Below are 23,718 nucleotides of genomic sequence, written 5' to 3' on the forward strand. Positions count from 1 at the left end.
ACATTACCATGTGACGTTAGATCTAACCCGGGTGGAAAGTAACTCAATACTAATAGTAGGTTTTTGGGGTGATTGAGCAGATCTTTAAACATGTACTTGTTATTGTGTATGCTAGTCTATGTAGAATCGTTCTGATACGGCTCAAGGTCATTCTAAAGCTCATTTCTGTTCTGTGAATGTGACTCAAATGAGTATCTAGTTTTGATCTGACCTGATCTTCGATACTTTTTGATACTTACAACCCTACTCCAAACGCTGCACCAAGAGCCAGGTGAAGAGTCTCAACTTTTTGCAACTTTCAGAGACCAAAACCTAGCATCCTAACAATGCACTTCCTGATTACCCCAATATAAAAGGCTTCCTAATTTGATGGAGGCAGCAGAAATATTTTGACCTCAAGAGCTGCTTTTACAATACATCTGTACACGAACAAGACACATTTTGCTCAAATAAATGAAAAAATAGGGTACAGCTTCATTCCACAGATTTGCCCATGCGTTTTCAACTTTTTGAACACAAAACTACATCTCTCTAAGTAATGAAAAAGCACTAAACCTGGACTACTTTTACTGGGGTATGTACAAAAAAGCTAAAGCCAAAATAATTATTTTGCAATACCACAATGTGTAAATCTGAGAACCAAATCTGAATGGGTTTACATAAACTATAATCCAGCTGACAATATATATATATATATATATATATATATATATATATATATATATATATATATATATATATATATATATATATATATATATATATATATATATATATATATATATGGTATTTAATACTGTTGATGTGGGGTGGCCATTAAACTCTTCTGAGCGTTAGTCCCTAAAACAGCTAAAAGCACTGTCCTCCACCTCACCACCACCTCTGAACCTGGCCAGTGTTAAGTCTGCTGCTTTGTTTCTGCGCTCTCCCCTTGTGCTGACACCTCTCTTTACTCCCAGTGTTTTGATGGTGCCATGGGTAACAGTATGGGTGCTCTCAACTCAGCGGTGGAGGACGGCCCCGCTTTGATCTAAACACAGGTTAGCGTTACAAAGAAGAAAATCTATGATCGCTCTTCGGCTTTCAACAACAAAGTCTACTCCCTCAGCTCCCTCCGCTCTCCCTACTTCCTCTGCTCCCTGTGCTTCCTCTGCTCCCCCTGCTCTCTCTGCTTCCCCTGTTCTCCCTGCTCCCTTTGCTTCTTCTCCTTCCTCTGCTCCTCCTGCTCCTCCTGCTCCCTCTGCTCCGGGTGGAGGGTGGAAACGTGAGGCAGTTCTATGGTCGTCTGGACATAGACTTAAGAGAAACATGCCAGAGTTCATGTTTCAGGTTGAAAAGAGAGGCTAATATGCAGACAGGGAATTGGTTTAAGGTACACTTTATTGTTCCCAAAGAATATTCTGTCCTCTGCAATTGACCCATTCGTTGAAGCCACTGAGGCAGCCTGTCAGGAGCAGCGGGCGCACATCTCCAGATCTTGATCACTACAATAGCCTGAGTTTTTACCTATTCATGGGTTTTAGCTTCCTGCTATAGAACCCATTTTGAGGATGTTAAACCACTCAAAAGATTAATTAAGGTTAATTACTATGGTAACAATCCCACATTTTAACACTCTGAATCCCATGGGTTAGCATAATGGTCAATCTCTCAATTCCTTTGTTGATTATATGACATTTTACTTAGAAATAGTAAGAAAAGTTACTATATACACTAATACTGACAATGCTGTTTTGAAAATAGACAAAATTTGAATATTGAGTATAATGTTTATGATAAAGGGCTGCTTAAAAATGAAAATGGAAAACCTAATCCTAACTCTAATTTTAAACTATAAAGTAATATACAATATGCAATTCAGAAATGCTTTACATTAGAGTCAAAGTAAATATAACCAACGACAAGTCATTTGTAAAACCAGGTCTAAAGAAGGACTAAAGTACCTTGTCTAAACAACTACTGTGGGACTAAACCAGGTCTGAACCAAAGCAAAACAAGACTTAGATACAGACATCATCACAATGGGAAATAACTAACAGAAATGACCAAAGGGGCCAGATTATTTCTTCAAAATAACATCACTCAAGTGGCCACACAGGCTGCAATAAAACTAGCGAACGACTGCCTGCGACTGAAGCGAATGTGAGTAAATGTAACCTGATACTACCTATCTGTGTGAAAAAGACAGGGCAAAAACAGAGCAAGGGCATATCAAGCACGGTCAACAAGCAGCACGTCCCCAGGGAGTTCTGAAGAGAATAGAATCAGAGGAATCAGCTCCATCTCGATCCCCCCTGACGCTCTGTGGAACCAATAGGTCTGCTCTGCTCTTCAGGTCGGCCATTTCAAGAGACGGTTTGATATCGGTGGGGCTGTAATGACTTCCATATCAAACCATTCCTGGATAATAGGAGGAACTGTGCAACAAAGCGTGTCCTTATCAGAGGACGGAGTCTCTCAAAGGGCTGCAGGAGTATATGCCAAGAATGTGCTTCAACTAAAGACATTTCTATTACAGATATTCAGAAGGTGTAAAATTGAGTGAATATACTTTGCATCACACGTTTTTAACTGTAAACAACAACTATCCATGGACCTCAGAACTTAAAGAGGGAGTATTTTACTTCTACGGGGTATTAACTTCTAACACATAACATATATAGAAGACTATGTTACCTTCTATTGTTTTTAACAAAATAACAAATTAGAATGTTTTAAAAGTTTCACATTCATCTTTGAGTCCCCCCTTTGTTCTCGCACTAAGTCTCTCCCTCTTCAGAGAACTATCAGAACACAATCAGCGTTCTGCTAATAAAACTACTGCACATCACATCAGGTTTGTCATGTCGTCGTGTACAGGTCTGTATCATACTTTTGTATATTTATGGAGAATTGTCATATGGGAGAATGGACTTATTGGCTGAACATTGCACAGAATCTTACAACTCACCATAAGGAGGGTGAGAACAGGGCGTGGAAGAGATCACTAAATTACTGAAACATGCATGGATGACATCTCCAGGCATGTTTTTGATGAGACAATAACATTAAATATTGCAAAAATCTAAGAACAGATTTAGCGTAACATTCCCTCTTTGACAATTAGCTGCTAAGCCACATTTATATGTGTAGCACTAAAGTTCGACAAGTTATCAGACTGGGGTGGCACTTTCTGAAAGAGATTGGGAAAAGAAGGAAAGTTCCAAAGAACACTTCAAACTGATTGGGTGCAGCGTTAGAATTGCAGAGCAAACCAATAAATCAAACTTTGGTTAAATCCGGTAGAGAGAAAGGCAGACATCTTTCCCGTCCACAAATGCACAAAGCACTTCTATATTTCTAAAAAACAAAAACAATCTGTCGGTATTTCCGCACAAATTTGCCTATTTACGTCCGGCAGCGTTACCGTGTTTATTTTGGTTTGTGTGGACGTGTCTCCTCCTTTGGCTTCTGCCCAAACCACAATGCTACTCTGTGATTGGACTGGTCTTCCAATGGCTCAAGCCCAAATGCAGGAGCAGGAGCTGTACAAGATTTATTCTCCTGAGTTTGTCTCACAAATTCATTTATGCTGTGCTAGGCACCAACTGCCCAGAGGCAAACAGACACGAACATGTCTGCCAATCTGTGTCAATGACCTCTCAGACAAAACACCAACAACAACGCCCTGAAACAAAGTCTTCAATGTCTGACTCTTATTTAACCGCAAGTGAAATGTTCATTAGTGATCTTTCTTTAAACTTAAGATCATTTTGTGGGCCACAGCGTTTATCAGCCACAGCAGTAAACCAAATATCAGTATTGGCTCAAAACATCTATATTAGCCCATCCCTACTTGGTTTAGACCTGGCTTAGTCCTGCTTCAAACCTGGATTAGAGGTGCATATTTTAAATGGTAGAAAAATGATTGATACATATAAGCTTTATGCAGATTAATAGAACGCACACATGCTTTCTCTAACCTATAAAGAAAATATCACAGGACAGGCCTTTTAATCCTGCAGTTGAAATTGAGCGGCTAATCTACGCAAAAGGTTGGGAAAAGAACACAAGCGGCAGAAAGAGACGACATAATTGCTGTCACAAAGCTAATGAGTCATTCAGACATGGAATAGCAGCGGGTACAAGACCCAAGCTCCAATCCATCACTTCTCTTTGTCATGTTGACAGAGCAAGGACGAACAGGGCAAGACATACCAGAGCTCAGAGTAGCACAGTGGCACATACTGAAGCAGAGGAGAGGACTAAAAGTGCATTATGTGAGATATAATGGTTGTAAAACTGCTAACGATCGATATTGATGGGTTCGGCTTTCTGATTATAGATGATATCGTGAGGACTTTTGCCCATTCAAAAGATATATTTTGTTTTAAATTGTTCTGTGGTAACGGTGGCAGATTTTTATCACTCTGAAACCCATGGATACACTACTAAAAGGGGAAGTCTATTTTAGATTAAATTATCTGAACCAAAGTGCGCATTTTAGGTTGTAAGGTTTGGAGAAGTTAGGATTAATTTGCCTGTCAAGCCTTTTTATTTCAGGCTTTTCAAGGTATTTATTTCTGATTGTAAGGATTATCTTTGCAATTGGGGTAATTCAAGTAAACGGTACTTTGTCATTGCTGATGGTCTATAAGGAGTAAACGTCCAAACACATGTCTAATGTTGGCCTGGCTGCTTCTTACCTGGTGCAATTGAACGCCTCTCCAAGTATCGCACTGTTACATGCAGTGAGTGTCTGAATATCGGCTTCTCCAGATGTGTTATTGGGATGTTTGAGATTCGAAAATGAAAAAAAAAAAAAATCTACATAGCCCACTGAGATGGCTGATGTCCAGACTTTTTTTTTTTTCAATTGTGAGATTGCAGAAAAAAAAAAGAAGAAAAAAAGAGGAAATAAAAGGTTTTGGACATCGGCCATCTGACTGTGCTATGCAGTTTTTCATGTTTTAGCTTGATTTTCTTTTCCTTTCTTTTCCTTTCTTTTGGACCTCTATAAATATATCTTGATCTTTTGACCACAACAACTCCTGGGTTAATAAGCATATAATAATAAAAAAAATCCACTTTTCCTGCATGTATGTAGGCGTAGTGTGCACTGACAGCCCCAGAAGAAGCACAGACTCACTTTGAATGCATGAAGGGTTAATTACAGAGCGCACTTACCGTGATCCGGACCGTGACCGTGGCCTCTCCGGGAGGCATGACCCCGGCCTGGTCCACGGCCTCCACCTGAAAGCTGTAGGAGGCGCCTATCCCCATAGCAGCCAGGTTTTCAAAGTCCACGGTCTGCAGCACAGCCAGCTCCCCGGTGATGGGGTTGAGAGAGAACAGCTGCTTAGCCGACTCCGTCTTGATGCGGTACGTGACATTGGAGAAGAGGTCTGCGTCCACCGCCTGTCACACAGATAAGAAGAGCCATGAGGATTTTTATAGAATGGAACAAGATAAACATAGGGAGGGGGTATAACGCAGCATATGGCAAAGTCGAATAAGACTTGAAGTTAGAGACTAAAAAAGCTTCAGTTGTCTCACAAGGGGAAGATACAAAAGAGTACAAAACATCAGCAACAGAAACAATAAGACAAGGAACACTTTTTGTGAAAATGTAATAAATAAACAATAAAATAATAAAAAAAAAAAAGTTATTCTATTTTACAACATCATAGGTATTCTAGCAGAGCGGATGAGCAAAATACAATTTGGTAATGGTAATTTGTCGACTGCTCGTTGCTTCGTTTGGAGAAGTGACATGGGGTTTAGTGAATCAGAAGGTGAAAATAGCAAGTTTATAATAGACACTTCTCCTAATTTGTATTTTGCATAATTCATTCCCTTTAATTCAAGCCAATTACAAAATGGGAAAGTCAAATGCATACAAATTTGTTTTTTTCAAGAGAAATAGTTTTAGGGGATTTAAATCATGACTACCATCCATCCATCCATTTTCTTCCGCTTATCCGGGGCTGGGTCGCGGGGGCAGCAGTCTAAGCAGGGACTCCCAGACTTCCCTAACCCCGGACACGTCCTCCAGCTCCTCCGGTGGGACCCCAAGGCGTTCCCAGGCCAGCCGAGAGACATAGTCCCTCCAGCGTGTCCTGGGTCTTCCCCGGGGCCTCCTCCCGGTGGGACATGCCCAGAACACCTCCCTAGGGAGGCGTCCAGGAGGCATCCTGAGCAGATGCCCGAGCCACCTCATCTGGTTCCTCTCAACGTGTAGGAGCAGCGGCTCTACTCCGAGCTCCTCCCGTGTGACCGAGCTCCTCACCCTATCCCTAAGGGTGCGCCCGGCCACTCTGCGGAGGAAGCCCATTTCAGCCGCTTGTATCCGCGATCTTGTCCTTTCGGTCATTACCCAGAGCTCATGACCATAGGTGAGGGTAGGAACGTAGATTGACCGGTAAATCGAGAGCTTCGCCTTCCGGCTCAGCTCCTTCTTTACCACAACGGACCGATACAGCGACCGCATCACTGCAGACGCTGCACCGATCCGCCTGTCAATCTCCCGCTCCATCCTTCCCTCACTCGTGAACAAGACCCCGAGATACTTGAACTCCTCCACTTGGGGCAGAGACTCACCACCCACCCGGAGAGAGCAAACCACCTTTTTCCGGTCGAGAACCATGGCCTCATGACTACCATTATTGCTTTAATTAATTACACAAATTACACAAAAAAAAGTATTAAAATAAAGTGTTCAAAATTAATAAATACATGATTATAACTAACACTTATCTACATTGCTTTACTTTTTTAACTAGCCATTAGCAAGATTTAGTCAAAATTTCACTTAAAAGATAAATGATGTCGCCTGAATGAGTTTTTCACCACAATAACAATGCTCTCGTTTCCTGTGTCATTTTGATGTAATTAGTGAGTCATAAAACCTCTTCTGTCGACACATGGCAGGGCTGAAGTCCAGATAGTGCTGTAATCCTTCAGTCCATTCATTTCTCAATGGTGTCTTAGTCAACCAAAATGTGTATTAGTTGACTAATCATTGTATTTAAATTAGAGCTGGGCAGTGATTCAAATGTGTCATCAATCACATGCTTAAATTGCTATTAATCACATTGTGTGTGGAAAGGTCAAAAAACAATATTATTTTTGGCTCCTAAATAGCTCTTTGACTTGGATATGATTTTTAAAAAGAAGTCCAAATAATATCAAAAGGCTCCATGTTGGCTTATTTTATTATTTTTCTTATGTCTACATTCAAAAGCAGGATTGGAATGTTATTTAACCTTTTGAAGCTGAAACAGTTTTTCAAATCAAGTCTGTAATCCTGTGTGGTTGTCCTGTGTGGTCTGTGGTTGTCCTGTGTGGTTGTCCTGTGTGGTCTGAGGTTGTCCTGTGTGGACTGTGGTTGTCCTGTGTGGTCTGTGGTTGTCCTGTGTGGTCTGTGGTTGTCCTGTGCAGTCTGTGGTTGTCCTGTGTGGTTGCCCTGTGTGGTCTGAGGTTGTCCTGTGCAGTCTGTGGTTGTCCTGTGTGGTTGTCATGTGTGGTCTGTGGTTGTCCTGTGCAGTCTGTGGTTGTCCTGTGTGGTCTGTGGTTGTCATGTGTGGTTGTCCTGTGTGGTTATCCTGTGTGGTCTGTGGTTGTCCTGTGTGGTCTGTGGTTGTCATGTGTGGTTGTCCTGTGTGGTCTGTGGTTGTCATGTGTGGTTGTCCTGTGTGGTCTGTGGTTGTCCTGTGTGGTTGTCATGTGTGGTCTGTGGTTGTCCTGTGTGGTTGTCCTGTGTGGTCTGTGGTTGTCCTGTGTGGTTGTCCTGTGTGGTCTGTGGTTGTCCTGTGTGGTCTGTGGTTGTCCTGTGCAGTCTGTGGTTGTCTGTGTGGTTGTCCTGTGTGGTCTGTGGCTGTCCCGTGTGGTTGTCATGTGTGGTCTGTGGTTGTCATGTGCAGTCTGTGGTTGTCCTGTGTGGTCTGTGGTTGTCCTGTGTAGTATGTGGCTGTCCTGTGTGGTCTGTGGCTGTCCTGTGTGGTCTGTGGTTGTCCTGTGTGGTCTGTGGTTGTCCTGTGTGGTCTGTGGTTGTCCTGTGTGGACTGTGGTTGTCCTGTGTGGTCTGTGGTTGCCCTATGTGGTCTGTGGTTGTCCTGTGTGGTCTGTGGTTGTCCTGTGCAGTCTGTGGTTGTCTGTGTGGTTGTCCTGTGTGGTCTGTGGTTGTCCTGTGTGGTTGTCATGTGTGGTCTGAGGTTGTCCTGTGTGGACTGTGGTTGTCCTGTGTGGTCTGTGGTTGTCCTGTGTGGTCTGTGGTTGTCCTGTGCAGTCTGTGGTTGTCCTGTGTGGTTGCCCTGTGTGGTCTGAGGTTGTCCTGTGCAGTCTGTGGTTGTCCTGTGTGGTTGTCATGTGTGGTCTGTGGTTGTCCTGTGCAGTCTGTGGTTGTCCTGTGTGGTTGTCCTGTGTGGTCTGTGGTTGTCCTGTGTGGTCTGTGGTTGTCATGTGTGGTTGTCCTGTGTGGTTATCCTGTGTGGTCTGTGGTTGTCCTGTGTGGTCTGTGGTTGTCATGTGTGGTTGTCCTGTGTGGTCTGTGGTTGTCCTGTGTGGTTGTCATGTGTGGTCTGTGGTTGTCCTGTGTGGTTGTCCTGTGTGGTCTGTGGTTGTCCTGTGTGGTCTGTGGTTGTCCTGTGCAGTCTGTGGTTGTCTGTGTGGTTGTCCTGTGTGGTCTGTGGCTGTCCTGTGTGGTTGTCATGTGTGGTCTGTGGTTGTCATGTGCAGTCTGTGGTTGTCCTGTGTGGTCTGTGGCTGTCCTGTGTGGTCTGTGGTTGTCCTGTGTGGTCTGTGGTTGTCCTGTGTGGACTGTGGTTGTCCTGTGTGGTCTGTGGTTGCCCTGTGTGGTCTGTGGTTGTCCTGTGTGGTCTGTGGTTGTCCTGTGCAGTCTGTGGTTGTCTGTGTGGTTGTCCTGTGTGGTCTGTGGTTGTCATGTGTGGTTGTCATGTGTGGTCTGTGGTTGTCATGTGCAGTCTGTGGTTGTCCTGTGTGGTCTGTGGTTGTCCTGTGTAGTATGTGGCTGTCCTGTGTGGTCTGTGGCTGTCCTGTGTGGTCTGTGGTTGTCCTGTGTGGACTGTGGTTGTCCTGTGTGGTCTGTGGTTGCCCTGTGTGGTCTGTGGTTGTCCTGTGTGGTCTGTGGTTGTCCTGTGCAGTCTGTGGTTGTCCTGTGTGGTTGTCCTGTGTGGTGTGTGGTTGTCCTGTGTGGTCTGTGGTTGTCCTGTGTGGTCTGTGGTTGTCCTGTGTGGTTGTCCTGTGTGGTCTGTGGTTGTCCTGTGTGGTCTGTGGTTGTCCTGTGTGGTTGTCCTGTGTGGTCTGTGGTTGTCCTGTGTGGTCTGTGGTTGTCCTGTGTGGTTGTCCTGTGTGGTCTGTGGTTGTCCTGTGTGGTCTGTGGTTGTCCTGTGTAGTCTGCTCCTTTCTGCTCACTATGAGTCTAATAGAAGGCTGGCCTCTTGCTTTAGTCCTGATTCAGATGTGGTCATCAGTCTGTTTAGTCTGTGTTCTGTCCTAGTTCAAACAGCTCACAGGTCACTAAACACATGAGAAGTGAATATCTCCATAGTCTTGAGTAAACATGATTGACACGTGCAGTAGACTGTGCACTGTCGCTGATAGAGCGTTAATCCTCCATGCTCATATTTGAATAGTTAAAAAACTCAGATGGAGATTGGACTCGTCTCTGTCGTGCTCTCTGTACAGCAGGGCTCTCTGCCTAATGTCCAGTGCACAGACACAGTGGACCTGCCCCCTCATGTGTCTGTGTATTTGTGTGTGTGTGTGTGTGTGTGTGTGTGTGTGCTTAGCCCAGAGAGAGAGAGGAAAAAGGCGAGCACAGCGGCTCACAGACCAGAGCTGGACTCTTTGGTCTTGTGTTTTTGACTGATACATGTGACCTGAATTAACATGCAACAAATTAATTTACCACGATTAATGATTTTTTCAGTTCACGCAATAAAATGTGTTAACATGCAAAGCCCTAATTTAGATCATGAGGATTTAAATGGGAACACAGCAGAAGTCAGTGAATGAGAGAGTTAGCTGAAGGTTTGGTATGTTTTGGTATTTTCATGTAAAACGACAGATTGAACTCATAAGCTTAATCTTTCTTTATAAGAAATGTTTTCCTAGTGTTTTTTTCAGAATAAAAAGGTGTTTAGGTTTTGTTTCTGAGTGCAGTTTCAGTTCGGGTCAGATACATAGAGACACGTGCCAGTTTTGAGAGCTTTTGCCACACCCCCTTTATAGTCGACTAATTGATCAGCAGGACATGTCTTTAGTCCACCAAGAATTTCTTTAGTCAGTTACAGCCCTGTCATTTCAATAACATTTGTTTAAATAAATCTGATTAGTTGCCTTTTTACTGAAAACCCTCTGTAACCTCACTTTAGACCTCCACACACATGCAGAGGTATGACTCTTGTAGTTTAGCAGTTCAGATTTAAGCCTTCTCTCATACGTAAATGCTTCTGGAGTCTGCACTTTTGAACTAAATCCAAACGTTACAAAGGAAAATAAAAGTACAAATCGCTCTGCCCTACTTGGTACTTCTCTCCATTTCTAAGCCTGGGTGACTAATAGTGCTACTCACCCCTCACCTCCCCCTGCTCCCTCTCCACACCTCTTTTATAATGTCTGCCTGCAAAATGTCACTCACGACATGGCAGCACTTACCTGGCCCCTGCGCTCTGTTTGCTAGCTCCGTGACGCAATGCAACTGTATGTATTAACATTTGCACCCTGGTAAAAGAGTGTTGGTTAAGTTAAACGATGTCAAAATAAAAGCTGAAAAGGATCTGGGGTCAAAGCCAGACTATGACATCATGGGAAAATCCAGCTTTAAGTGTTAGTCTATTTGAGTCTGGAAATGCCAAGAGAGCTGTCATGGAGAAAATCTGACTGCTGACTGCGTAGAAGTGTAATTCTGTGTGTCGGAAGGGTTTTGAAGTTGAAAAATGTTGTACTTGAGTTAATAGAACAGCTGTTAGGGAATATAAAGGCTGTCATAGAACATATTTTTAAAAGTATAGCTGGAAAATACCTCACTACGCCTAAGGAAGAAGTATCGGGCGCTGAGACTGCATCTGCATTTGACCAATCCTTCGACAAAATGGAGCAGGGAGTCCAGTAATAATAATAATAATAATAAAAAGGTCTTATTACTACAAATCCCCCTTAAAAATTAGAACACAATTTTCCAATTTGAGCAAGAGAGTAGATTTGTAAAAGCGAAATCAAAACACTTCCAATACGATACAGCTGAATCTATACGTATAATGCTCATACTTACCGTCAGATTGAGAATGATGGTCCCCACGGGGCTGTTCTCGGGTACGTTGACCACATAGTTGAGCTGGGAGAAGGCGGGGCTGTTGTCGTCGATGTCGCTGACCAGGATGGTGACGGTGAGGGCGGTGCGTCGCGGTACCTCTGCCCCGTCAGACGCCTCCACCACCAGGCTGTACTGACTCTGCCGCTCCCGGTCCAGAGGCACGCGGGTATAGATGGTACCGTTGGCGCTGATGGTGAACAGGTCCGGGTGGTTGACGATACGGTAACGCACTTGGCCGTTTGCTCCGGCGTCGGGGTCAGTGGCCTGGGGGAGAGTAAAGACGTTTGAATGATGTTGGTAATGTGTTTTAAAAGAAGTGTGAATGTAAATCATTTCATTAGTCGGACTAAGTTATCCATAGGGTTCAGAGTGATGAGAAACTAGCACCGTTGCCATAGCAATTAATAATTCAAAACTAAATGCTATATCGGGATGAAAGAAGAGATCCGAGGCGCTCCGATATGCTTAGTTATTTTTTTATTTCTCAACGCCAACGTGTTTCAACTTGCGTCTTCATCCGGATGCGTGAGAATGTTACATCTTTTGAATGGCAAAAGTCCTTGAAAATGACCTACAAACAGGAAGCGGAAACCCATGAATAGTTGATGAATGTTGATGGAATAGTGGAAATAGTACGTGGAGTAGTGGTAGCAGTAGTAGCGGAAGCAGTAGTAGTGGCGGTATTTGTAGTAATGGGTTCAGTAGTTGGAGAAATATACATTGAGGAAGGCAGAAAAACAAAACAACTCATTCAGTTAACCATTAATTCCATGTCCAAGTTGCATAGAAATTTTGAAAATACCACGTCTAGACTGAAAAAGGTTTGGACATCTCAAGAGGAGTGGACATGAAGGATAGACAGAGCGTTATTTGGTGTGAGAGATCAGTTTCAGATGACAGTGTTTGGTGGAGGCAGACGATTTTCCCCGGCATCCCTTCGAGCAAAGTATTGAAAGAAAAAAGACAGAGATTGACACGTCTGCGTTTTCGACCTCAACCTGGTCAGTAGTACACCGAGATGTTTCCATGGAGACCTACGTTAAAAATCCCCGAATAACCCCGTGCGCACTATCTCACAATTCAAAACACCAACTTTGCAATGACGCTGCCAGCTCTCATCAATAACTTTTACTTATCCTCACCCGAGATCATTAACAATATTCTCGCTTCATAAAGATCAGCCGTGTTAAAGCGTATCAAAAGGTTTCAAAAATAATTCTTCAAACCAATATGAAATCCAACACGCTGAGAGTGAAATTTAAAATTCAGAAATGTAAAGTCTGTTTGTACAAAGTATTCCGAAAGAGAAAGAACGAGACATCACAGAGGCTGCACAGTGCGAAACAACATCAGTGCAAAACTAAAGCCATATTTCATCTGTTTTAGTCGCAAGAGCTCTCCATGTACACGAAATTAAACAGCGCAATCTGATTTCTATAAATTCACTACTACAGAATGAGATCTCTTTGGCCATTTCTGTAGGAGCGAATAGAGCTACTAGAGTCAAACTAGCAGGGTTGTCCAAAGTATTGAAAATCTAATACTAACTGATATTAAAATGAGTCAAAGCTACATATTCGTTTAATCAGGGTTGCGTTCATTCAGGACAGAAATTAGCCTTTGAATAGCTTTAGAATGATGTTAAACTGCATAAGACCACATAAATACACCCATGGACCACTATGGAACCTACCTGGACCGCTGAGGGATAACACAAATATAAGACCACATGGGAATATACAAAAAAATCACATTCTATTGTCTAATGAAAGAGTATTTTTCCAGCTAAGGTAGTCCTGACCAAGACTAGCTCAAGATCTGGAGCTGGGTCCCATTTCTCCAGACAGATTGACCTGACGGGATTGAAAGACGGGTCAAATACAGAGGACAAATGTCTCTACGGGGACAATAAAGTATCCCGTTAACCTTACCTTAGCCTTAAAATAACAAGGCGAGCAAGTGAACGGACAATAAAGCTGTATTGATTTTGTAGACGATAGAGAAACTAGAGCAAACCATGTGAATCACGGGTCTTGAACTAAAAGAAAATGACACTTTTGAATAGTTATTTGATGGAACAGCGCGGAGTTGGTAATGACGGGAGAGAAAAATAAACCTCTATGCAAGTATCCAGGTCTTTTTTTTTTTTTTCTTCTCAAAACGCAGGTGGTAGCTGTGTATGTAATCCAGAAAGTATTGCTTTGCTTGAAACGTTCATATAAAACCACCTGTACCTGGATAAATGCAGATTCAATGTCATACTGTTGAATATTATTCCAGGTACAGCAAGTCCTCAAATCCAACCAGTTTTACAAATATCTCCAAGTTAGGAGCTATGTTAAAGATAAGAGATTGCCATTACAAGACTCTTTTGAGCATAATAAAAGTGTCTGGTAATCCAAACGCTAAAGAACTTAATAGGACAAATATATACAGTTTAAATAACAATGAAGACTATAAAAAGAGTCTGAAAAATTCCTGGGAAAAGGATCTGGGAATCGCAGTACGAGATGACGGCGAGAAGCTCTGTTGGAGTGTTTGTCGAGGGTTCAAACGTGGAAAGTGCTGTATAAAATGTGAGTGTTTACCATGAGGAAGTGGAGTCTGAGTTGCACAGATGTTTATGCTTATACAAAATCCTCGTACTCGCAGGAATATACCACTATGGAATCTACGAAGGGATTATACATATATAAGACACATGGTATTATAAAAGAAAGCGCTACGATTTAATGTTGAAAATCACATTCTAGAGTCTCTTTCTTAGTATCTAGGCCTGTCACGGTAATACATTCTGAAGTACGACGTATTGTTGAAGAAATTATAGACGATAAACGATAATACTGAAGCTAATTTATGCCACTGACGCAAAAACCTAAAGTAGAATTATTGACAAAAACTATACTAAATGTACAATATGGTTAAAAACATGAAGTGCAATAAATAAATGGCAGGATAAAACACTGCAGTTGTTAGTTTGTATCTATAATGAGTCATAGAACTTATTTATTCAATATTCTTGAGTGAAAATCTAAATATATATATAAAAAAAAAAAAATAAAATAGTAGTACAAAAAAAACTACCCACGATATAAACACTGACCCCCAAAAACTATTGTTCCATCTGTCCTGATATGTCGATATAGTAATTATTGTGACAGGCCTATTAGTATTGGAATTTTAGTATCATGACCCTACACACTACTTGCAAACTTTCCGTTATTTCCGTGACAGTACATACAGTATTTTAAGCAGCCAAACCGTATTAGAAGCTAGCGGCTTTAAAAGTTTGACATGACATTAGCATTATGTGGTGCGTATAGATGGCTGGGGGTCGTCATGCTCCAGTCCTGCAGAGGTGGATTTCTTAATACGGCTTGAGCAGGTAAGCCCACACAGTACTGTATAATCCTGTAATACTGTTCACCTCATCATTCAAAGTGCTATGTACAAATACAAAGGCCCCGTGCTAATCGCATTCGAAGCACCGACGGAAACACAAAATATGTCGACTGGACAGAGACCAAGTTGTACTACGAAATAAGCAGACGCCATTAAAAGTGACACGTATGTTGGTAATACAGCTACAGTGAGACAATGCCTATGTCGGAATATGTCGGAATAGGAAAACTCGTTGTGACTAAACCTTACTTCATTGTTAATTTATTGTGTGTGTAGTGGTAGTAGTGTTAGTAGTAGTGGGGGGTTGTAGTGGTAGCAGTATATAGATGTGGTAGTGTTAGCAGTTATTGGAGTAGTAGTAGTGGGAGTAGTGTATGCAGTAATAGTTCAAAAGTAGTGCAGTAGTAGTAGTAGTGGTAATATTAGTAGCAGTAGTAGTAGTACAAGTTGTAGTAGTGGTAGAATTAGTAGTAGTAGCATTAGCAGTAGTAGTAGAAGTATTAGTAGTAGTAGTAGTTGTTGTTGTTGTAGAATTAGTGATTGTAGCATTAGCAATAGTAGTAGAAATAGTAGTAGTAGTAGTTTTTGTTGTAGTTGTAGCATTAGCATTGGTAATAGTAGAATTAGTAGTAGTAGCATTAGCAGTACTAATAGTAGTAGTAATAGTAGTAGTAGAAGTAGTTGTAGTAGTAGTAGTAGTAGTAGTAGCACACGCAATAGTAGTAAAAGTAGTAGTAGCAGTAGTAGTAGTATTAGTAGTAGTAGTAGCAGCAGTAGTAGCATTAATAGACGTAGCAGTAGTAGTTATTGTAGTAGTAACATTAGTAGTTGTAGTAGTAGTAGTAGTAGCACAAGCAGCAGTAGTAGAAGTAGTAATAGCAGTAGTAATAGCATTAGTAGTAGTAGTAGTTGTTGTAGTAGTAGAATTAGTAGTTGTTGTTCTACTAGTAGCATTAGTAGTAGTAGTAGTAGTAGTAGCAGTAGTAGCATTAGTAGATGTAGTAGTAGTAGTAGTTATTGTAGTAGTGGTACTTGTTGTAGTAGGAGGAATATTGGTAGTAGTAGTAGTAGTAGTAGTAGTAGTAGTAGTAGTAGCACAAGCAGTAGTAGTAGAAGTAGTAATAGCAGTAGTAATAGCATTATTAGCATTAGTAGTAGTAGTAGTTGTTGTAGTAGTAGAATTAGTAGTTGTTGTTCTACTAGTAGCATTAGTAGCAGTAGTAGTAGTAGTAGTAGCAGTAGTAGCATTAGTAGATGTAGTAGTAGTAGTTATTGTAGTAGTAGTGGTACTTGTTGTAGTAGGAGGAGTATTCGTCTATGTAGTAACAGTTTGAAAGTAGTACGAACACTGGTTTGAGTCTCATTCTCGACATAAACCTCATAGACCCCACAGGTTGAGGATGTGCTTCCCGCTCTCACAGATAACACACTGCTGCTGTGTCCTTAGGCAACACACTTAACCAAATGAGTGTGTGAGTGAACGGGTGAGTAGTTCCTTGACGTAAAGCGCCTAGAAGGTAGAAAAGCGCAACATAAACATTACCATTTACAATTTTGTAGTAGTAAATAAACAGATGCCATTTAAATTGACACACATGTTGCTAATATGTCCAAACCATGAAGTGTCAAAACCACTTTATCATGGTATCTACAGGCTAATAAATGCTATAATGTCGAGCAGCTTTTCCAATTAGACCCTGGGCCACGTGTAGCTTTGATGGCGCGGCTGATGAGAATGCTAATCGTCGCTCTCCTGTCACGAGCGTGCACAAAATACAAGCGTTTGATACCACGAGACAGATGGAAGTCGCAGGCCGCGTGACATGCTAGCAATGGAACAAATAACTCAATTAACAGTAGCATTGATGTCAGCGGTGATGGAGCTGGTAGCTGATGTGTTAAATGAGATCTGATTTACCGGTAACACCCATATTCATCTCCTCATAAAGATTTGATCTGAAGGGCATGTATTATGTAAGCCGCCCGTAGCCATCGTAGGAAACTTTCATATGGGCAGCTCTAAAAAATGTGGAAAAGATGGAGAAGTTATTTTAATATCCATCTAAGCTTTCTGGGAGTTAGGTTTAGGAAAATGCATAAGTTGGATGTCCATTGAGTTGATGTAAATAATTAAATCAAACTACTAGCGATGAGGATTTGAAAGATGGAGAGATGGTTTCAGAAATTATGGATGAGAAGTGTTTTTCGAGACAACCAAGTGGTTCTTCAGTCTGGGCACTGGTAGTATTTGGCGTACAATAATCAGATATCAGTTGTTTTGATATCACTGGGACTATTCACAAAAAAGCACAAAAAACAAAGCAAAAAAAAAAGCTAAAGTGAAATATTTTCCCACAACATCGCTTCAAAAATAGATTGAGATTAACACAAAGACACAATAATCAGTTGAAACGACGTCAACCACAAGATTTTAATAAAGATTTTCGTCGCACTGTGTAACTTTTCTGTCCTGCATCTACTTCTCACCCTTGAGATACTATTGTTTTACCTGGAATGTCCCACAGTACGACATTAAACCCAGCCATCAGTTTTTATTGCTTGAAAAATACATTGAAAAGCATGGGTTACTGAACAGGGATTGCCTCTCCAAAGAGCTGACCTGTAACTCGACCCCAGACAGAAGTGATAGAACTTTAATACTTTTACTGTGGAGGAGTCCGTTCAAAGTAATAACACTGTCACGGACACACGCAGGTGGCGGACCAAGTGATGTTGTTTGTTTACTTTATTTACGCCCCTTTGCACATTTGCAGTATTTGTGCTTTTGTGTTTAATCTAGATCAGGGGTGTCAAAGTCAATTTCACCGAGGGCTACATCAGCAAAATGGGCAGGATGTAACTGTAAAAACTTATTAATGTAACGGAATGTAATGTAAAATAAATGTAACTGCTTTTTTAACTTATTACTTGACTACAAACATTGCATATACGTTTAGATTTAAAAAAAAAAAAAAAAAAAAAGACTGTAACTGCGTATCTCCGGATAAACTGAGATTTTAAGACAGTCATACATTTTAATTTACCTTATCACGGGCCACATAAAATGACATGGCGGGCCGCATTTGGCCCCCGGGCCTTGAGTTTGACACGTGCTCTTGATGTTAGGCCTGTCACAATAAATACTATATCGACTTGTTTAATTCATAACAGATGGAGCAATCATTTTGCACTAATGGGGAAATGTTGGTTAAGGTTTATTTTTGAACTTCTATGACTCATTATAGACACAAACTAAGTACTTAAGTGTTGCGTTCTGTTATTTATCTATTTATTGCAGCTCATTGTTTAACTTTATTGTACACTTAGAGTCATTTATGGAGATAATTCTGCTTCATGGCTTGGTTTCAATATTATCGTTTATCATCTATATTTACTTCAGCGATACATCACTCTTTAAAATGTGCTGTCGTGACAGGCCCAGCAGATGTGTGTACTGTATATGTGAAGGAATGAAGGACTGACAAACTAAATTGACCTGTTGGTACCATTAAAGTAACCATGAACCTTGATAGTGAACTTTTAAACTACCAAAGGAACAACACCAATTACAAACTGGACTGATGCAACAGTACTCCTACACAAAGTTACACAACCATAACTGCTGATGCTCAGAGGCTCGCACGCAAACCTCGTGGAATCTCGACAAGACCAGACAAAAGCGTAGCCTGGAGAGAAAAGGACTTGAACGGCAAAAACACTGACCACTTTATTGTGCGCGGTGATGAAATGCGAGGCAATCCGTAACTGTTGAACATAGACTGCACTGGTTTCTTTGTGTTCTGAATCTATGGCGACTTTGAAGGTGTCAATGCCAGATGCCTCATCAGGGTTGGCTTTCAACTTACTTCCTGTGCTCCTGGCTGCTTAACCTGAGCTGCACCCGTACTATCAAGTATTGAGCACTTCATCTATTGCAACTTTTACAACACCTACAGCTACGGCTAGTGCTTAGACTGACAAATGCCTCTTTGTGCCAAGTATCATGGAGAGCTGAAGCAGGCACAAATATATATTTGTAGGTTTGAATGATGAAGAGTGAGGAGCGTTGCCATAGCGATTAAAGGCTCTCTACCTGTTTTTCTTTATTTCAGCAAAATTTGTATTGCCTCAGTACATATATAAATTGTGTAAGCAGCTCTTGAGGTCAAAATGTGACAGCTGCATGGAGTCTGTATCTAATTATAAAGTGTTTTCTTATCCAGTAATTAGGGAGTGTGTGTTAGCATACTAGTTGCTGTTGGCTTCACCATGACGGCAAAACTCCACTCTCGTCTCTGAAAGTTGTTAAAAGTGCTTATACTACAAACCATTTAAACTGAACTAGTTTGAAATGAACATTTTTTAAAAGAGTAAAAATCAGGTACAGCACCTTTTTGATGGTCTTTTGAATCAGTCATCAGTTAATCATCCTCAAAATGACACTCACAGGAGCCTGACCCATGTTAGGACGGGATACATAACAGTACAGTGAGGTGACTTTTATGGGTAGGCGAGCAGACTTGAGGTGGACACCAATATTTAGTTGATAACGATTAATAACACTACTTTTTATACAAAATGCATCACAGATTTGCATATTTATTTTTACTGACATATACTAAGCCATTTTGAAGTCAAATTAGAGAAGCTTAGACCTACACAGTTTATTAATATTTGATTACATTGGACTGTAGCCTATTTGGCACCCTGTTTGTACAAACACTAGTCAGTGGGCTATTTGTTTCTTCACAAGTTTATTATAGTTCTTCACCTGATTCATGCAACTGAGCCTTCAGTACTCCTGTTATCTATGTAATTATCATTATGCAAAATGTACATTCATGAAGAGAAACTAACAGCCACAGTGCAGTGGTCAGACAGGGGAGTGCAGGCTGTAATAAATCCTCATTTAGAACAACGCTCACACTCACCTCTCACAGATAATCAAAACCATGTCTTTCCTGAAGAAATGCCCTGTATGTCTCTGAAGCGGAGCCAGTCCAAAACAGCCATATGTTCCTCCACACATGTGTAATAGTGTCGTTACCGTCACTGCACAGCTCCATCCCGATGCTCACTACAAATCTCCTCAGACGTCCCATTCCCATGGATCTATAATATGGGTTTATTCAGCGCTGTCTGAGCCAGCTGTGGTCCTCATTACACATGTGCAACCCTCTAAAACAACCGTCTGGCCTCTGCGGCTGTAAAAGTGTATGTTGACAGTATGACGCGGCATGGGCTCTGGAGCAGAGGACAACACAAGTTAATGAGACATTCAGAACCACGGTTGTTGCAGTCTGCTCAGTGGCCAGTAGGTGCACTAAAGGACACCGTGACCACAACCATGCTTCAAACAAGTGAAAGGAAAACGATTATTTGGATATAACTATTTAATAATACTTTTGACACAATCATTTTAGATTTCATTGGTCAAGGACTGCTTGCTTTGATTGCCCTGACTGCACACCACTGAAGCATAACATGGGTGTAATTGAAGGACTCAATGTCAAAAATAATACTTCCTCCCACAGAGTCCTTCAAAACTTTAGTAAAAAAAAACAAAAAAAAAAACATCTCACCAAACAAGAGGCTCGCCGACTGTGTAAATAGATGGTTAGAAAATGATATGTTCAAAGTCTTAGAAAATATAGAAATGGACAAATGTCTTGATTTTTTTCTTATGAAATAGTTGAATGTCTGTACAGACAACTTGTATGCATTGGTAAACTGTATCTAACTCAAGGGTTTTTTTTAAGATAAAAGTTTTAAAACATTTGTAAAAATATATTTTTATTGTATGACTGTCCATTGAGCACACACATTATACAAGCAAATCAAAGCATGTTTCAGTACTGTTTAAAAAATGAGCTAACTATCATGCGCACTGCAATTTTTCTGTAGGAATGGTTTGTGTATAATCACCTGCTTATAATACCTTACCTTTAAATTATCTTTCTACAAGATACAGGTCAGATCTGTGGACGGGCCTCCCCCTTCTCACAGTCTTCTTTTTTTTTTCCATTTTCTTTTTTGTGCATTAAAAACTACTTGATAAAGAAAAGACAGATGTGTTAAATGTAATATTGTTCAGATCCAGGCAAAGAAATAAGATCTCCATGGAGAAAAGCAAAACCAACCAGAAAAGTTACATCGTGCACCTTTTTTGTATTATTAATTGATTGCTTGTTTAGTTATAGATTGTGTATGTTATGCTATTTGAAAATGAACTTCACTAGTAAAACAAATCAAACATTTTAACTCCATGCTACATACACATGCTCTAAATGCTGAACAGAACACAATAAATAACACTGCAACGCACACAGATGTAACCACTACGGCCCATACTGTGAAAGTGCCAAAATAATAGTGTTGTCATGAAAACTAACACGCCGAAAGCACATTGTTCTTCCTGATTTATGTCCCTAACCTCCAACATGGCGTTTATGGATGGTTCTTATTTCATAAAATTTCATGACACAGTGAAATAAAGGCTCCTGATCAGCTACAACAGGCTAAGCTGGATCCTGTGATGTGCAGTGAGGGCAGGATTGTGTTGAGCTAAGTACTTCGATTTTTTTTCCTCTCGTTCTCTCTCTGCCTCTCCCTCTCTCAGCCTCTGCTCAGGTTGGTTTGAAGCCAACCCACAAACCCTGGGAAGGTGGGACAGAAGGATAGACAGATGATGTGGTGGGCCAAGCTCCAGGACGCTACTGGCTGTGATTTCAAGCTTTGTTTTTTCTTTTGTTTTTTTGGTTTTTACTTTATTTGAGTGGATGTGAGGATGCTTGCTTGTATGATGGTCTAAAACAAATCGTTAAAGATGGAATTTGGACAAATTCTTCAGAATTTTTGGCTCTTCAAAGTGGCAGTTTTTCCATATATTTGAGCACAATTTGTTTTGTTTTTTGCTCCAGTACAAATATATTGTAAAAGTAACTCTTAGGATAGAAATGAGACAATACTGTGCTGTCTGCATCTATAGAGTAACTTACCTTCTGAGAATCAGAAAGTGTGCTGTTTGCATGCTAGTTCCTGTTAGCATTATCTGAAAGTTGTGGAAAGTGCTTATAAACTCATCACTGTGAATAACGAGGATGCTACGAATGTGTTAGGAACATGAGGGATACATTTAGACCGCTGACTAGTTCTCTTTTTCATGTTTTGAAGACAGTAAAAATGGAGTACAGTTGTTCCTCGCTATATCGTGGTTCACATTTTGCAACCTCGCTGTTTTGCAGATTTATTTTGTGCAATTTTACATGTTTTTTTTATTTTTTATAACGTATGAACATGCATTGTGTTCTGTGTCCTGATTGGCTGTTGGACTGTAGACCATTGTCCATCAGTCTCCTCCGCGCTGTGTCTCCTGTACAGTACAGAATGTGTTCAGACAAATTTACATAAACGTTGGATCGCAGTGTGACTCTGAAGTGCTGTATGTTTGCAAGTTTTCTCCCCGACAAAACCCACAATGTCGATGCACCAATGTTCTGCACCAACAAAGGCGCCTACGAAGGTTTGAACTTTGAGAGAGTTTAAACAAGAGAGAAATGTGAGAAAATGTTAATGCCTGTGTCAGAAAAGTGTATAAAGTGTGTGGTGAGGGGTTTACAGATGCAAAACATATAGCATAAGTATAAAAAAAAGCTGACTACTTTGCGGATTTCGCTTATTGCGGGTTATTTTTAGAGCATGACCCCGGGGATAAACGAGGGACCACTGTACAAGGCACTTAAGACAAAATAGCTCAAATGAGGCAAAAAGATGGGACAAAAATAGAGCTTAACTATAAAAATCCCCAGATATAGCATTTTACATTCGTATGGCTACATCAATCAAACTTGTATTAGTATTAACTTGTATTATATTATTGATATTAACCTCAGTGTTTGACCGATCTACCCAGGAACACCCAAATGTTAAGGCACTTTCTTCGCAAACAGTACCTAGCTGGTTGTTTATATATTATTCCATATGGATGTTTCTTTGAGGTTGCTTAGAAAAACTGAGTTCCTGCACAAACCCACACAAACATAGGGCGAACAAAAAAACATGTTGAGACTGTGCAAAAAAAAAACCACTATAGCGACGCTGAATAAACATTTTGAGGTGAGGATAAGTAGATAATTATGTCCATGCAATGCACACCAACTGGTATAGTAGTCGTACACACTACACACCCACTGTATCTGATTCAATAATGGTGATGTAGTGCACACCAGTATATAAGATGCACAGTACTAATTTGATTTGGAGAGTGCCTTGGCTATAAGCTCAATACTACTAACAAGGGAACGAGAAGAGATAATTAAAGTAGCAGTGAAAATGATCTGTGCAGTAAAAACAAATAGTCCCACCCTTGCTCTATACATTTACTGCCATCATCCCAAACCGTGCAACCAAAAAACAGGATTCAGTAAATGTACCGCTAATGTAGTTTTTATAATGATGAATCTGATCAAAATGGCGTCCGTAAAACCCTAGCTTTTATGGATGTTCTGCTCTGTAGTCACGGCTGTAGTCACTGAGGACGCTCCTTACATCATTTGTGACTAATCTACTGACAAGCATCGGGCCAATTAATGTACAGCAGTAATGAGGAGAAGTCATGTCGAGCAGTGGAGCTTAGCACAGCTGGTCAAGAGGGACACTGCCTCGCTATGACAAATGTCCAAACACATCAAGCACGCTCTTAAAATGGACTATGGACGTGCGAAGAAATTATATAGGAAGTCATGTAGTAAGGATTGTGTAACATTTATGATGGAGGGTTTGTCACTTGTCTCCATGTAGATCATCTAGTTTTGTTTTTTAGCTTTATTTATACAGTGAGAGCCCAATGAGAGCACTCAGACTCACAGTATGGCATTACACTTATCTATGTCTGTAAATACAAGCAGGTGATGCTACAACGCCAAGTTACAGGTCAGCTCTGTAGAGAGGTGACCCCACTCAGAGTAAGAATGCATCCGTTTCAAGGTATTTTTGAGCAATAT

The 23,718-nt window shown here is 40.9% G+C and overlaps 1 protein-coding gene across 1 annotated transcript in view; it reads right to left on the minus strand.

Annotated features, from left to right (window-relative positions):
- Positions 1-23,718, minus strand: part of pcdh15a (protocadherin-related 15a) — a 301,030-nt gene that overhangs the window by 128,690 nt on the left and 148,622 nt on the right. Inside the window, exons 19-20 of the mRNA XM_055227140.1 lie at positions 11,273-11,578; positions 5,167-5,397 (exon numbers count right to left, since the gene is read on the minus strand). Of these exons, the coding sequence (XP_055083115.1) occupies positions 5,167-5,397; positions 11,273-11,578 (537 nt within the window). The remainder of the gene's footprint in view (positions 1-5,166; positions 5,398-11,272; positions 11,579-23,718) is intronic.

This window comes from Periophthalmus magnuspinnatus, chromosome 15 (assembly GCF_009829125.3).
Source record: "Periophthalmus magnuspinnatus isolate fPerMag1 chromosome 15, fPerMag1.2.pri, whole genome shotgun sequence".
In the NCBI taxonomy this organism is placed as follows: Eukaryota; Metazoa; Chordata; class Actinopteri; order Gobiiformes; family Gobiidae; genus Periophthalmus; species Periophthalmus magnuspinnatus.